At 41.2% G+C, this 16587-nt stretch overlaps 1 protein-coding gene across 4 annotated transcripts in view; it reads left to right on the top strand.

Annotated features, from left to right (window-relative positions):
* The window catches only part of GRAMD4 (GRAM domain containing 4), a 116617-nt gene that overhangs the window by 34023 nt on the left and 66007 nt on the right, over nucleotides 1-16587 (top strand). For all 4 annotated transcript variants that reach the window (XM_063446786.1, XM_063446789.1, XM_063446787.1 and 1 more), the window contains one exon: nucleotides 16122-16335. In XM_063446786.1, the coding sequence (XP_063302856.1) occupies nucleotides 16122-16335 (214 nt within the window). The remainder of the gene's footprint in view (nucleotides 1-16121; nucleotides 16336-16587) is intronic.

The following is a 16587-nucleotide window of genomic DNA, read 5'->3' on the forward strand; positions in this document are numbered from 1 at the left end:
CTGGAAGCGATCACGATCACTTCCTGTGCTCATATTTGCCGCAGACATACAGGGGAGGTCAGCGGTCATTAAAGACCGTTTATTAAGTGACGTACCCTGTACGTCAGCAGTCACTAAGGGGTTAAAGGGATACTACGAGTGCCAGGAATACAAAGCTGTATTCCTGGCACTACTGATCCCTCTGCCCTCTTACCTCGCGCCCCCTCCCCGGCAAATAAAGGGTTAAAAACATTTATTTACTTAACTTATCAAAATTACCTTGTCAAAGTTCCGCCCCCTCCTCCGTCCCACAACGAGTGAGGTCTAATGCCGCGCGCATTTGACCTCCTCATAGGAAGGCATTGAATCTGTGGGGAAAATCTGACACTGGAGCTCCTCATGCAGAGTGTGAGGACGTCCAGTGTCAGATAACGGACCAAAAGTCCATTACGATTCTGTAAGCCCTCTAGTGGCTGTCTGTAAACAGTGCAGTTCTCTGTTTTACATTGTAGCACTAAGTGCAAAAGGGACACAGCACCCAGACCAGTTCAATGAGCTGAAGTGGTCTGGGTGCCTACAGTGTCCCTTTAAACATCAATATAGCAATTTTAGATTCGGGGAACTTGAGGCAAACTATGTATCTTAAAAGTGTAAGGATGTTATTCAGATATTTTTTTTTTACCACGTGATCTACCCATTACATTAAAAGATATTGATGGTAGAGATCTTATTTACTGGTCCAGGGTTGAATTAAGTTGATTTTATTAAAATGCTGGAATGTATTTCATTGCCTTAATGATCATTTGTTGCTTTCTTTAACACAAGTGTATATGTACATTTTTTATTTTTTGTGGCTGTAAAAAATTGGAATGGATCCGAAGGGGTTTGCTAAAATTCACCTGTTACAAATGTTTTTTTTTAATTTAGTTTTTATTTAAATATAGCCATTCTCAAAAAGTGACAGATTACATCCTTTTTCTGTAAACTCTGAGTGCCTGGCATTCGTTGTCTGTGCAGAAGCCAAAAATTACTGAATGCATGGCAGTGTGTGCCTCCGCACTGCGAACGCTGGCAGCATGCCAGTCCGTTCTGCTTCCTGTCTGGCAGAAGACATGATAAATAATACTAATAATGATAACTTCTAATGACCGAGGATTCACTTGTCTCTTCCATCTTATTGCCACACGTTGCTCACTGCCGCTTCTTCCATACAGTAATGCTGCAAAAACAAAGCTGTGATTATGTAACTGCATAACTTGCTTCATTGAATACCTCGCTCAGCAAAAGGGACATGCTATCCGTGTGACTTTTCAATCACTCATTTTATTTCAGTTTTTCCCTGGGATTTCATATGCTCTTGAAGTGAGTGATACTATGATGGTGGTAGAAAGAGCGTTGTTCCAAATTCTGACCCATCAGAACACACTATACACCGGATCTCTCATAACTTTGGTTTATTTTAAACTTAGTGGGACCCAGGAACGTGATCTTGACGGGTAGAATTTAAGGTGGAGTTTTCATTGATACATTGTGATGATTTGCATCTATCTGCCTATGACGGCTGTTCACCTAGGTCTATGTATTATATTGAATTTGAGATATAATAAGATACATAAAATTGACTTTCTCACCCCTTATGGTGGTATTTTGTGTATTCCTCATTCTCGGGCCCTTCACCAGAGGCACAGAATCTTAGCTGTTCCTAGAACTGCAGATAAGATAGGTTTGGTAGAACATAGACCCCATTCTTGCAGAGGTGTCTGTTCCATCAAACCTGTGTCTTATCTGCACTCATGTCGCTTTAACCCCTGTATCACAACTCAACTTTGAATTCTATGTGTCGTCTTGCTCAGAAATGCTTCACACTTAAGAAAGGGAGGTTCTCCCGAAAGCTTGTCATTAAAAAATTGTTAGTCCAATAAAAAAGGTATTACAAGATACAAATTTTATCTGTTTTTTACATCTACATCACTGGACTAATACGTCTACAATCTCTAATTGAACAATATATATATATATATGGGTTTCCCTGTCTCTATATATAGATATATGTGGGTTTCTCTCTCTATATATATATCTATAAATATAAACCCACATGGCTGTATTTACCTCTGTCCTGGAACTTAGTGCCTACGTCTTAGCTCCCTGGTAATCATTGTTAGAAATGTCGGCCATTGCAAACAGAGAAAAAGCAGTTATTGGTCTCATCCTTCTTTGCATTGTGAGCCCTGACCCTCCCAGGACTGAGCTGGATATTGTTAGTCCTCCTATGTCTTGAATGGCTTGAGAATGGAGAGCTCGATAGGCTGATAGAAAGGTAACTCCGGTTATAGGTGACTTTCAATGGTTTAATCAGTGTGTACAGACTGGTGACATGCATGTCATGATATAGATTATTTCAGGTGGTTAATCGTTGTATAAAATATAAGCTGGTAGTTTGTGTATTTAGATGTTGTTACATGGAGCATCCCTCCCCACTCCTGGATGGATTGTAGCTGATAACTTTCTCTCTATAAATAGTCCAGATAACATCTCCTTCTGTTTAACATTTCCGATTTGATTTTTGCTTGCTCTGGCAGGAGCTAGGCTGTGGGTCATGATAGTACAATAAACTCTTGCACTTTTGTTTTAAAAGAATAAATAAAGGATTTGCAATTGAAAAATAAATAACCAAATGTGTTTTAGTTGGTGTGAATACATGCTTGGCGTCGCCTGATTGGAGCCCTCTCCTCCCGCTGACCACTGCGTTGCAATTCCACTATTTTGGGGGAATCGATAGAGTAATACCAATAGGGCATTATTCGAGTTTACACAAAAATGGGTTTGAGAAATACATTTTTTTTTTTTTTATCTCCACATTTTTACAAATATAATGCACTGCCTCCTGTGCTCGTTGGTAAATAGCATCAAGACGTTTTATTCATTTATTTTTAATTGCATGGGTTATATAATTCATTGTGTGCTGCAGAATGGACAGTGGGGTTAATTTTAAGGATAACTGGGACTGTAGTGTTTAGAGAACACCAGGTACCGAACGGCGAGGAGCTGTGCTTTTAATAACTCGATGGAGAAATCGTGCAGTTATGTGCTACGTTTTATGGTCGGCTTACAAACATCTCAAGGCAGATTTTATTTATTTATTCATTGCTGGATCTTTTTACATATACACAGATGTTTGTTTATTGTAGTTTTACCATGGAAACCGGTTTACACAATTTTTTTCCACTTTCATCTTTCAATCACTAGCAGAGTATGTCGGCATGTGTTTAGCAATGGGACACCCTGATTTATTGGGGGGGCACTTGAGTACCTTACAGTTGTATGTTACAAGGACATGCCAAGCACCGTAACTCCTGGTTCTGAACCCTGCACATAATGTCTAATATTAGGTGGGAACATGCTAGGCAGGCCGCCAGCTCCTTTCTCCCCCCAGGTTCACAGATAAAGCACATATTATATGGTGAATCGCGTTAGTTTTAGTTTATGTTTTATAGTTATAGTTTGTGTTTTATATACTTGTTTAAATTTCTAATACAATTAGTAAAGTCTCATATTCTTGGACCATTCTATTTTGCTCCTGATACCTGGACATCAAATCCCTTGGTGGGAAACATATCACCTACACTTTGAGAATTGAGCAAAAACCTTTTTTTTTTTTTTTTAATTCAATTTTATTTATTTTTTGCTCCACTCTTGTGAGTACATTTTCAGTTGTTTTACCACCTTTTTTTTTATTACAGTGTGCATTGTATTTTATTTCTGTTTTTATTTATATATCACCATGATTGGGATCACTATAACCAACATATCCAAGAGGAGGGATACCATTTACTAGGAGCAATCCTTGAGCTCCATAAAATGTGAGTGTATATTTATATACAAAACCTCCCACATTTGTGAATCCAAACATACTACACAGTATTGGTATCTTACTTTTTGTAGTTTCTAATCTTCGGATCATCCTTTATTGGAGCAAGAGATACACTCTATATCTTCAGACGGGGATTATACCGCCCAGGAGCACAGATGTAGAGTTTACTGAAAGCTCTTCACACTGTGGGTGTATTTCCTTCTTTTATCTTTTGGGTTGTCCCAGTGGCCTCCATCATTATATTATAAGCGCTAGAAGCTCTTCCCTAAACATTTATTTAGAGACATATATTTGTATTAATGCTGCTTTATAGCCACTTTGACATAAATGAGTTAAAAATTCTTTTTACAATTTTTTTTTTCTACTAAACAAATAAGTTGAATCTATGTGCAAGGTGTCTAAAATAGACTCTTAAAGGGACGCTCCCATTCAATTGGTTTTGACCCCAGTAAAATACTACATACATTTGCATGCTCAAACTTTTTATATTTGCACAAAAGCTAAATACAGAATGCTTCACCATACGCCTGCTTCCTTAACCATGCCCTAAATACTTTACAGAGGTATGCACACAGCTCAGCCATTGATAACACTGAGTGAGCGGCTTTTAATTTACAACCTGGCTGAAGACCGTCAGAGAAACTACAAACAGGTGATAATGCAGATCGCTTTGTTGTTCAGATCATTCAATACTGTTATTGGCTGAATGGAGTACGTATGTTTGATAAGGAAGTACTTTTCTGGAGTGAGGGGGCGTGGCTACAGAGGCCGGCTTATGGTGCAGCATTCTGCAAAGCATTTATTTATTTTAATGCAAAGACTATAAGGATTTGAGAATGGAAAACCTCTCAAATGCATTAAAATGCAACATTTTATAAGACCATTTTAAAATGCCCCAGTTACTTGCTTCGTTAAAGGTAAACTATAGTGCTAGGAATTTGTATTCTTAGCACTATAGTATCCTAATGTTGCCCTCTTGCTTGTGTCTCCTTGCCTTCTTGTCTAATAACATTTGCCCTAAAGAAGGTGCAAAACAATCTTCAGACCAGATTTTGCTCGCCCTGCATTGTTTTGGGAGAGGTTTTATAATCAAGGGAAATGGACAGCTATTTTAACCATCTCGTTTTCCTCTTAGATTGGATCACACGGCACATTTTAATTTCCTGGACCCGCACAATATGTTTTCATTTTGGAATAAGTAATGTCACGTAACGCATACCAAAGTTCACAAGTATTTCAAATATTTTTCAACAACGGAATGTTACTGGAGGCCTATTGTATATTTATCTGTCTACTAAGCTGTGGACAAAAAGGATCGCAAGACTGTTTAAATGAATTGTGTGTCACTAGCAAACAACGTGATGGCTGTTCTAATATTTATTCTGGCTTTTCTCAAATTTCCCAACTTAAACTGCCAGAGCGTGCAATGGTTTAGAATTTGCATTAGTTTGGGAGTCGTTATCTGTTGAATTCACTATCGGAGTTACTATATTTCTCAGTGCGCTTATAGTTGCAATTTAGCGGACCTTCAGATCATTGATTATGGTGGGCTTTCAAAAGGTGGAACTTCTGTTATATATATATATATATATATATATATATATTTTTTTTCCTTGGGTGAATAATACAGTGGATAATAATACAGATATATATATATACACTGCTGTGTTTCTGCATGCTCATTGAGTAGGGGTTAATCTAATTTACACCAGGCTGTACATATTTCCAAATATTTGTATTGCAGATTGTCAGCCTTGTGTGATGTAGATGAGGAATGATGTATGACGTAGAAAATATAAAGTCTAACAATGCTGGAAGTATATTTAGGAGTTAAATAACTTCATTGTGAATGCAGCCCTGGCCACACCTACCCTGGCGGTGACTCACAGCCTGCATAAAAAATAAAACAACAACTTTTAACTTTGCAGCGCAATGTGTTTACTTTACAAGTTCATGTCTCCTGCTCTGTTATTGGACCTCTAATCACACACAGGCTGTAACAGGCAATCACACTGTGCAATAAGGAAAGACAAAACTATTTGATTTTTTTTCTCCACAAAGTGCAAAGAGGCAGCAAGTTCAAGAGGTGCTTGGGAGAAAGTCTTTTCTTTGTGACCCTCCAAGTCCCATTGCCTATGAAAACATTAGGTTTCCATGGCACCCAAAGCCTACCCATGCTCTTCTTACTGGCATATGCACACACATCCACAGATGTACACTCATATACACAAACTGACACATTCACTGACCCATACACACACACACATATCCACAGATATTGACACACATTCACTCACAGACACACACATTGACACACACTGACCCATACATACACTCACACACACAAACTGGCACACATTCACTGACACACTGACCCTTACACACACACTCACAAACATTGACACACATTCACTGGCCTATACACACACTCACTCATAGACACACAAATTCACTAACACAGACACGCACATTATTTTAGGGTACCTTGGAGATTGAGGGGTTATGATGTTGTGAGAATCTGACTCATTTTTACACTCGCTGGGACCACTGGTGACAGTGGGTGTAAAAATGAATCATATTCTCTCTCTGGCTGTTTAATGACTTATAGCTGGGGGAACACAAATTTTGTTGTCCACTGCGCCACAGATCGAGAAACTTGGGGGATGCAAAGGGAGACTGAGGGCCTGTGTAAAACAGAGATAGAGGTCATTACAGCCTCCATATATCACTGAATAACTACATAGCGTACGCTGCATCACCAAGAACTGTGAGGGAGCATTATCAGAGACAGTGTGCAATGTTCCACCAATGTTCTAGTCCAGGGGTAGGCAACCTTCGGCTCTACAGATGTTTTGGACTACATCTCCCATAATGCTTTTACAGCCATATTGCTGGCAAAGCATCAAGGGAGATGTAGTCCACAACATCTGTAGAGCCGAAGGTTGCCTACCCCTGTTCTAGTCCAATGTGCCCAGCCGGCCATCCCCAGACCTGGTGATAGCTGCCCTCTTGTAACCCCCTCGCTATGTATCTGAGGAAGTAAATAGGGAAGCTGTGTGAGTCCCCGCCAGGGATCTTGTGACTAGGGCGGCATAAACAAAGTTTTTTTGGAGTTTATAGTCTTGTGTTAGCATTTTGCCCAGAATTGGATTGCAAAATCTTTCTAACTGTCAGCTCTTCTTTTATAATGCACAGACTTGGCCTCTTGTGAAATTCTTATTTGACTTCAAGTAATCCTAAAACCTTGTCTCTGGCTAGCACAGCATTACTGTGAAATATCACTTTCACTAATCCAAACGAGAAGAATATTGTATGGGAGGCTTCATCAATGTTTTCTGTAGGATGAGTTTCTGGAAAAACGACCCCAATTCAAGCAGGAACATTTGTTAAATCCAGACTGTCTATTATGCACTCGGTTCTAGACATATTGAGTAAACAACCCACGGTAATTTCCTATAAAATTTCAGTGATGTATATTTCGGTGTATGTGCATGCATTGCTCCATGTGCGAAGGCCGTAAAATCAGCTTTGTAAATAGGTGCAGTGCTTTTAGCACGTACCACTGTCTGTGAACCAACTGTCCCCTATCACAGTATTCTATTTTGACTGGTGGGGAAGACGAGGGATGGGTGGATATGTCCTAGTTGGGATAAGGGATACTCCAGAATTCCACATGTAGGTTTTTTGGGGGAAACAATCTCTTTTTAAAAAACAAACAAACCAAAAAACACCAAATTGTGTTAACCTTTCACTCCATGTCCTGCTCTCTCTTCTTTTAAATGATCTTAAAACCATTAGCAATTAACATAAATACCCAGTCCAGTCCCGGCACAGTCAGGGCACGCACTGCTTGGGACAAAGTTCTCCTTCTCACTCTCTGACTTATAGACTGAAAGAGCTGAGCTTAGAACAATGATTGACAGGTAGGCACTCCACCAAAGTGGTAAATACAGTGGATTTCTGTTTAATTTGATTTATTTTGGAAAGCACCAGGTCTTTGTTAAATAAAGGGGAAAAGTGACTCTTGCCATCTAATTTTGTATCTGTCTAATTCAAAACAATGCAAAATGTCATTGTGGCATCTGTCAAATTGTGCAGGCTATCCCTGGGATCTACCTGTGCCTCTCACTGCTTCACAGTGTGACTGAATTAATGAGCCAATTAGTGCTCCGTATTGTTTCCAATAAAACCAATCGCCTCCACAGTTTACATACATATTAAAACTCAAGGTAAGAAAATGCAATATGCATGCCGGGAGCAAAATAAATAAATTCTGCTGGTAAAGCCTGCATGGTTAAAGGGGAACTCTGAGCTGGGTTATGATACCATATGTTACATATTAAAGGAACACTATAGTCACCTAAATTACTTTAGCTAAATCAAGCAGTTTTAGTGTATAGATCATTCCCCTGCAATTTCACTGTTTAATTCACTGTCATTTAGGAGTTAAATCACTTTGTTTCTGTTTATGCAGCCCTAGCCACACCTACCCTGGCTATGATTGACAGAGCCTGCATGAAAAAAAAAACTGGTTTCACTTTCAAACAGATGTAATTTACCTTAAATAATTGTATCGCAATCTCTGAATTGAACTTTAATCACATACAGGAGCCTCTTACAGGGTCTAGCAATCTATTAACATAGCAGGGGATAAGACCACTCTAGGCACCCAGACCACTTCAGCTTAATGAAGTGGTCTGGGTGCCAGGTCCCTCTAGGATTAACCCCCTTTTTTTTTTTTTTTTTTTTAAATTCTTTATTTTAATGGTGCATGGTAAGATTACTTGCATTACAATGACCACGATGTTGTTACATACAGAAAGGAAAACGGGTTAGTGTTTAGTCATTTAAGTCTGCACACATTTTTAACTTTTTCAAACAGGTTACGTTACTGGTGTGGTCCCTAGTGTAGGGTTGTGCACCCATGTTGTTTGCCTAGCTGCGGGTAGGTACAGTGCTGTTACGTGCTCTTGCTCATCTCTTGGTTATTCTGGCCTAATGCATGTTCGTGATGAGCTGGGTAGGTGCTGTAGTCTAGTCTGGATCTTGTCTGGTTACCACGGGTTGCTATGTGATGTGCGTTGTGGTGTTGTGGTACGCGTTGGTAGACACCCCTAACCAAGGGGGCGGCGGGGGGGGGGGGAAGGGTGAGTGTTGTATTCTGCGTGTCCCTACTGAGGCTAAGTGTGGGCTGGTGGGCCCGGTAGCCTTCTAAGAGGTATAAACTGACACAAACAAGTGTGTGAACGGGAAAACAAAACAAGTAAGAAGAAACAATGAAAAATTGCACACAATACAGTCGTATAAAACAGTTGCAAATCAAGAGTCCGTTAAGACCTATCGGACCATGTCCGTGGTGTAGGCGGCTGAGTTCCCATTAATCCGGTTATGGGGTACAGGTTTGCGTCAGGGAGTTGTGTGTGAACTCCCCGAGGGTCGAGGTGTAAAGGAGGACGCCGTGGCAGGATCCCCCATCTGAGACGTGCCTCCCGTATTCCTGTGTGTCTCTGTGAGTCCTAGCGTAGCTAGTATGGCAGGTATGTCCGTCTCCGACGTGACCTTGTAGGTGTTGTCATGATGCGTGAATGTCAGGACCCTGGGTGCCCCCCAGCGATACTGTACTCCTGCTGTCCTCAGGCGGCTGGTTAGTGTGTGCATTGTTCTCCTCCATTGTAGGGTTGCCCTTGTCAGGTCCTGGAAAAAAAGTAATTGGGCATTTTCAAAGTTCAAGGGTGTCTTGCCTTTTACTGCCGTTAGTATGGCTATTTTATCTTGCGTCGTGGTGCAGCAGATGATGACGTCTCTTGCTCCCGTGGGGGGCGAGTTGGGCCCAGGTGGTAGGCGGTAAGTGCTCTGTAGGGTGAGTTTTCGGGCAGCTTGGGGTGGCAATATCGTGTTCAGGAGCCTCCTGATGTAGTGAGGTATTTCGGCTTGGGGGATTGTAGCGGGTACCCCTCGGAGTTTGATATGGGTTCGGCGTAGGTGGTCCCCCTGAGCGGATATCTGCGCTGCCAGCGCTTGTTGGGTCATTTGTAGGTCATGTAAGGATTTTTGTAGGTGGGACATGTCACCCGTGATTTGTGCTACGTTCTCCTCCAGTGAGGTTACCCTGGTTGTATTTTGCCGTACCTCTGTTTTTATGGTGCTTATGTCCGCGGTGATGAAATCCTGGAGTGCCTGCATCCATATTTGGAGGTCCTGTTTCGTGGTCAGGGTGTGTTCCCCAGATTCCGTGGCGGATTCCTGAAGGGTTGGGAGTGTGACCCGTTGTGTCCCTTCTGTTGTGGCCGCCTGTGATAGGGGTGGAGGTACAGGCTGCATCTTAGGTGTTGGTGCTGCCTGTGGCTGGTCAGTGGGTTGAGGCTGCGTCGTTGGATCAGAGGTAGTCCGTGGTGAGGATGACAGCGTGGGCCGTGTTAGTGCAGTGGAGGGCTCTTCCGCCGCCATTTTAGGTGGAGCCTTGCGTTGCAGCAGTTCTCCGATGCCGGGTTGTTCTGCTGGGGGGTTCTGCCGGCCTTTCTGAGAGCGGCGAGACATTGTTGTGGGAGTGTCCGCGGGTGTCGCAGGGTTCTCCCTTTCCCCTCTTGGCTCGTTATATCCCCAGATGCCATCTAGGTAAGTCTCCAGGGTGTGGAGTGTGGGCTGGCGGTAGGCCTGAGTCTTGCGTTTGGCCTTACCGGTTCTCGAGGGCTGGAAGAAGGGCATCAGCTTGTTCCTCTCGGTGCCCTGAATCAATCGGTGTTGTTTTCAGGTTGGTTTTTCAGCGTGTTTTCGCCTTTTTTGCCGGTTTGAGTGAGTTTTCAGTGGGAGTTAGCAGAATGTGCGTCTTGTCGGGATCAGTCCCTGGCCCCGCCTCCCCCCCCCCCCTTTTTTTTTAATAAACATAGGAGTTTCAGAGAAACTGCTATGTTTATAATAGGGTTAATCCAGACTCCAAATCCTCTAGTGGCTGTCTCACTGACAGCCGCTAGAGGCGCTTGCGTGATTCTCACTGGGAAAATCACAGCTCTTGCCGCGCATGCGCATTCAGCCGAAAGGGAGGATCGGAGGAGGAGAGCTCCCCGCCCGGCGCTGGAATAAAGGTACGTTTTAACCCTTTACTTTCCCCAGAGCCTGGCGGGAGGGGGGCCCTGAGGGTGGGGGCAAAACAAGTATGAAAAAGACGAGCTTGAAAAATACCTTTCCGGTCGAAACGTTGCGTTACATTCTGTCACAATAAATCTGCCTGCGGCTTGAAAATTGGAGTGCCTGTGAGTTTTTTTTTTCTTGTTAGATGTGTTAGAGCTAATTTATCAGAAATGATGGAGATGTCTATTGTGGGGATATTTATGGGATGATAATATTAAACAGTCGAGAATTGCCCACTATTTCAATTCTCTTAGATCTTAGAGATCGTTATCATGTAAGTGAAATGTATTCCATACAAATAAAATCACAATTTGTTATAAAAATAGATATAATTTATTGTGACAAATAAAATAATATTAGGCAGCATGCATGATATTAATCAGTGAATATTTAGTATAACATGCAAGTATGCAATACAGTGGAATGGCTATACACCTTCCAATGGCTAACAGCATCAACTGTCAAGACTTTAGATTTATGAGGGTACTTCACACGCCCAGCGAAAAGCCATAAAACCTTGGCTAATGGTTAGATCAACTGAGTAACCCTTTTAATGCTGGCTAGATCCTCCTAGGCATATAATATCCTATTTTCATGTTATTTTCAATTAAAATGACATTTAAACCAGCTCATTAATCATTTCCTGGAACCATCCAATAAGAATAATCTACCAGATTCTATAAGCCGAATTTTAATTTGCCTAAAAAGATATCTTATCTTATTTTAGAGCAAATCAATACACCTGGATAAAAACAACAGTATTCTAACACGTGATAATATCACATTAATATATAATTATTCTTAATTCCACCTGCAGAATGAAATGTTTATAACTATATATTCTTTAGTTAACTAAGATTTTTAAATATTGAAATCTGACCGTGATTTATCCAGTCATATATCATGCTATTAGATTTTTAATTAATTTAGATTCATTAAATAAAACCAGCATAATTACCAGTTAAGTAGATGTTCTCATCAGATGCTCTTAGGTTAGCGAAGTGTCAAGGAGTGTTTCTTGAGTTGTGTCCAAGAGAGTTTGAATGTTAGTCCCAGAGTGAATATCTGTCCTGGATTTCTTTGAATGTCCGAATCTGAAAGCCCAAACTAACCTCTCTCTTCCCTTTGTCCTAACTTTTTAAAGGGCAAGATTCTCTGTACGTCATCAGTTGGTATAACCAATAGGATACTGAATACAGATCGCCATTTAGGTATTTGGTCCACAGAGGGCAGTCTCGCCTCACTAAACCTTCCTATACAGGAAAGAGTTCACTTTTCCTGATGACGATTTTGACGTAATTTGGCTTATCTAAAATGACTACCATAACTTAAATTTGTTGTCAGTTCAAAGCGTTTGCCTCAGTCTTTGTGGCAACGACTTTGATCGTAATTTCTAGAATTGACATGTCTAAACTCAATTTCACCCCTTACTTACAATGGGACCTTGTAAAATGTAGAAAGTAAAATTAATTACTTAATCTTCTCTGTCACTAATGTCTGTTTAGAATTATTTCTATTCTATTAACATTTAAACAGAGCATTCCATCCCCCTGCTTCATTGCTTATCACATGGCTTGTTTATATAATGCATTCCTTAGCTCAGGCTCAGTGGCTGGAAGCAAGGAAATTATGTGTCTTTGTTAGCCTGAAAATCCAAAATGGAGTCTGCTCTGTTCTGAGTGACTCTGACAATATACACTTTTAATTTCTATTTTAGCACAAAATGTCTGCCGATATAAATATCCTGTCACTATTGGTTAACATATTGGTCCGAAGTTGGGGACTATGTCTGATAAAAATACATTGGTTATGCAGGTTTACTCCTTTAAGAATATATTATTTTTTTTTTCCCTTCTATTTTGGTTTGTTTTATTTATTTTTTAAAAATGCTTTATTTTTGGATAATTTCACATTGAAAACATTGCAATGCAGTAAAAGCAATAAAACAGCTGTACATTGGTTTATACAAATACATGTCATCGCGGTTGTCCGTCAAACCGTGATTTGATTTTTTAATATTTTTTTCTTCTTCACTTAGATACTTTATTCCAGACTATGCAGCATATATCTAGGAGAGAACTGTAGGGTAATAACCTGGTTCTACAGCAACCGTGCGACCCAACGATAAGCCAGAATCAAACAAATTGTAGAATGCAGAAAGTGGTACTAGATATTAGAGGTTTTATAAGCTCCAGTTATGAAAGCTCATGAGCTCGACTTTCACAGGTCAAGCATTTAGATACTTTGAAAAAAGTATGGAACTGCACTCACTCCCATCAGTCAGAGCCAGGGTGCTTTCTGTGACTGGAACCAAACACCAGATTCCCAATCTATGAAATAAAATAAAGGGATCCAGGCACTCCATGGTTCAATTCAAGCACTTTATAGGAACCACAGCAACGTTTCGACCGCGAGGTCTTTGTCAAGTTAGCTCCCCTTTGGGTTAGCTTGACAAAGACCTCACGTCGAAACGTTGCTGTGGTTCCAATAAAGTGCCTGTATTGAACCAAGGAGTGCCTGGACCTCCTTTATTTTAAGCATTTAGATACTGGCTGTACATAAAAAAGATGTAGATAATTTGTGTATTACTGTCTGACCTAGGTCTGAGGAGACCTATGAGCTGGTATTGTACCATCAAATAGTTGGCGTATATGGTCAAATTAAAGTATGTTAATAATTTTATTTATGTTTTCGTCATTCCCTATAACATTGTAATTGAATAATTATCATGTGGAACTGTAAATACATATATTATTTGATACAAACACACAAAGAAATTTTCTACCTCCTCTTGTGAAGGATACCTCTAGGCTACAATTAAGGTGACCAGGGATGGTTGAAGATTTGACTGATTAGAAATGAAAAAAAGCGAATACATATTTTTCCGACCTTTTGGGCGCAGGAGAGGGGCTTCCCTGGGGTCCAGTGGGACTGGGAACAGCAGAAGACAGTTGGTGTGGCTGGCTGTGGCTAATGGGAGTGGACTGCCCCTGGTCACGACTCCTCTCCTCCACCTATCTCGATATCACGTACAGCTCACTGTACGATGGGAGAAATTGAAGAGATCTGCAATTACTTCCTCTCGGCGCTGAAGCCGCGCAAGGGAATGATTGTGCGGGAGGTCGGTCTATGAAATGTGGGCGGGTGGTCGCGTCTATGAAATGTGGGCGGGTGGTCGCGTCTATGAAATGTGGGCGGGTGGTCGCTTCTATGAAATGTGGGCGGGTGGTCGCGTCGATGAAATGTGGGCGGGTGGGCGCGTCGATGAAATGTGGGCGGGTGACCGAGTCCATGAAATGTGGACGGTCGGTCTGGTCTGGGAAATGGGGGCGGGCTCTTGGATCTGTGAAATGCGGGCGGTCGGCGAACAGAGACGATTTTACCAAGTGTCCTGCTAGCTTGCTAGTTCCCTGCGCAGCCTCAGCGCTGGGAGAAAGTAATTCCAGTTCTTTTCCTCCCGGTACACCGGCGCACAGAGGGTTACACAGGGATTGAGATAGGAGGAGGGAACGGGTTGACCTGTCCCAGGGATTTGTCGTGCCCTGCTTTACGATCTCATTCTTTCCACTTTCTGATATTTGGTTTTAAGAAAAACTGAACCTTTTGATGTGTCTCCATTTTTATATGCGTTGTGTGCTGCCACTGGACGTCTGATTAAATATTTCCATGAGTGGCAGCTTTCTGTCGGACACTATCACCTTGTGATTTGATGTATATGAACAGGATACAAACCGGGTGGGCATTAATAATATTTTCTTACCAATGTCCACATGCTACTTTTAGTGGCGGGTGCGAACGATGCTCCAAAAAAACTATTTGATCAAGTTTAAATAGTGCAGTTTTAGTTACTGTAGGCTGTAGAGGAAACATGCAAAAACGTTGCTGCCTCCCACTATCATTCATCGATTTGAAGCGATATCTAATATATAATTTTTTTTAATGTTTTTAACACAATCAATCAGGTATATCGTTTTATTGAAGAACTTCTATCAACTCGAGTGGTTCCAAACCCAGTCCTTCACGTACACCAATGGCCCAGGTTTTGGTGTCATCTCCATTTGAATTATCTCCTACTATTTGTGTTACTTGAGCGCTGGGTGGGGTATCTCTGATAAAGACAAAAAAGAAAAGTAGCTTTAACCCCTTAAGGACCAAACTTCTGGAATAAAAGGGAATCATGACATGTCACACATGTCATGTGTCCTTAAGGGGTTAAAAGGGTTACACATGAATTAGCTTCCCCCCGCCCCCCCCCTCTCTCTCTCTGGCTATGGCTAAAATCCTTTCCTACATCCTCTTGTAAAGGATGCCTCTAGGCTACAATTAAGGTGAGGAGGGATGGGTGAAGATTTGACTGATTAGATTGAGAATAGATGTTAACCATTTTAATGCATTATTTGTGGGTCATTAGCAGAATCAGTGGAACTGTACATTTATTTATTTTTTTAATTCTTTATTTTTTGGTATGCAAGTGAGTACAACAGTGCCTGTGTCGCCACAACAGCGTTAGCAGGCTCGTTTCGCATATTCATATTAGTACAAGAAAGCGGCACATTAAGAATGCATACAGTTTTAAATTCCTGACTTTTTCCATCTTGGAACTGTACATTTTTAGGGACATTCAGACAGGGTTTATCCATTTATAATGCATTCAAAATACAAACAAAACAATACATTGCAAATATCTACAAAAAAAGTTTGAAAATCCTGCATTTGCTTAAAAACTGCCTTGGAAGTGAATCTCTCGCCAATTCAGGACCCGGCTCGGCCAATCATTGCACACTTAATGTCTGTAGCCCCGCTGAACTTGTCCCTATAAATGCTGCTTTGTGGGCACAGCAGTGTTGGCTCAGTTGTTGAGGTATGCTAAAAGTCTGAGTTTGTGGAGGAAGCGACTTTTTAGTTTATTAACTGGCCCCATACCTGCAGATTTCTCACTGTGAGTGTCCCTTTAACCCCTTAAGGACCAAACTTCTGGAATAAAAGGGAATCAGGACGTGTCACACACGTCATGTGTCCTTAAGGGGTTAAGAAGTGAAGTTACCCATCCTTTGTCATTTTTTAGAGAGGTGTGGGACTGGTCCTGAGCTGTCAGTGCTTCCTGTCTGAAATGTGGGTTGTCTCTCTGTTCTTTGCCTTGCAGGGATATCCACAGTCATGTTAAAGTAAAGCAAAAAGGCGCAGTGCTGAACATGCTAAGGAGATTGGACAGGATAAGGTTCAGAGGTTCGAAGCGAGACGACTTTCCAGATTTAGCAGAGTCTCCCAATGCTTCCGATACTGAATGCGGGGAAGAAATCCCACTGAAAGTACCTCGGACGTCATCTGCCAGAGATAATGAAGAATTAAAGGACCCTGTAAGTATGGTTCTCTGCACATATGGTTATACGGTTTTATATTTGATAATTCTGATGTTAATTTTAGGTTCTACTTATTGGAATACATATACTCCAATCATAATTAATAGATAAATAGACCGTGTAATACATTCATGCACACATTGAATTCATTTTCTACATGAATTACAGGTAGGGGAGAGCAGACACCTCCACTTATGCCTTCGGTACTCGGGTACCATTTACACTAAAAGCACATACATGCCTAACTCC

The sequence above is a fragment of the Pelobates fuscus genome, chromosome 3 (genome assembly GCF_036172605.1).
Source record: "Pelobates fuscus isolate aPelFus1 chromosome 3, aPelFus1.pri, whole genome shotgun sequence".
Lineage (NCBI taxonomy): Eukaryota > Metazoa > Chordata > Amphibia > Anura > Pelobatidae > Pelobates > Pelobates fuscus.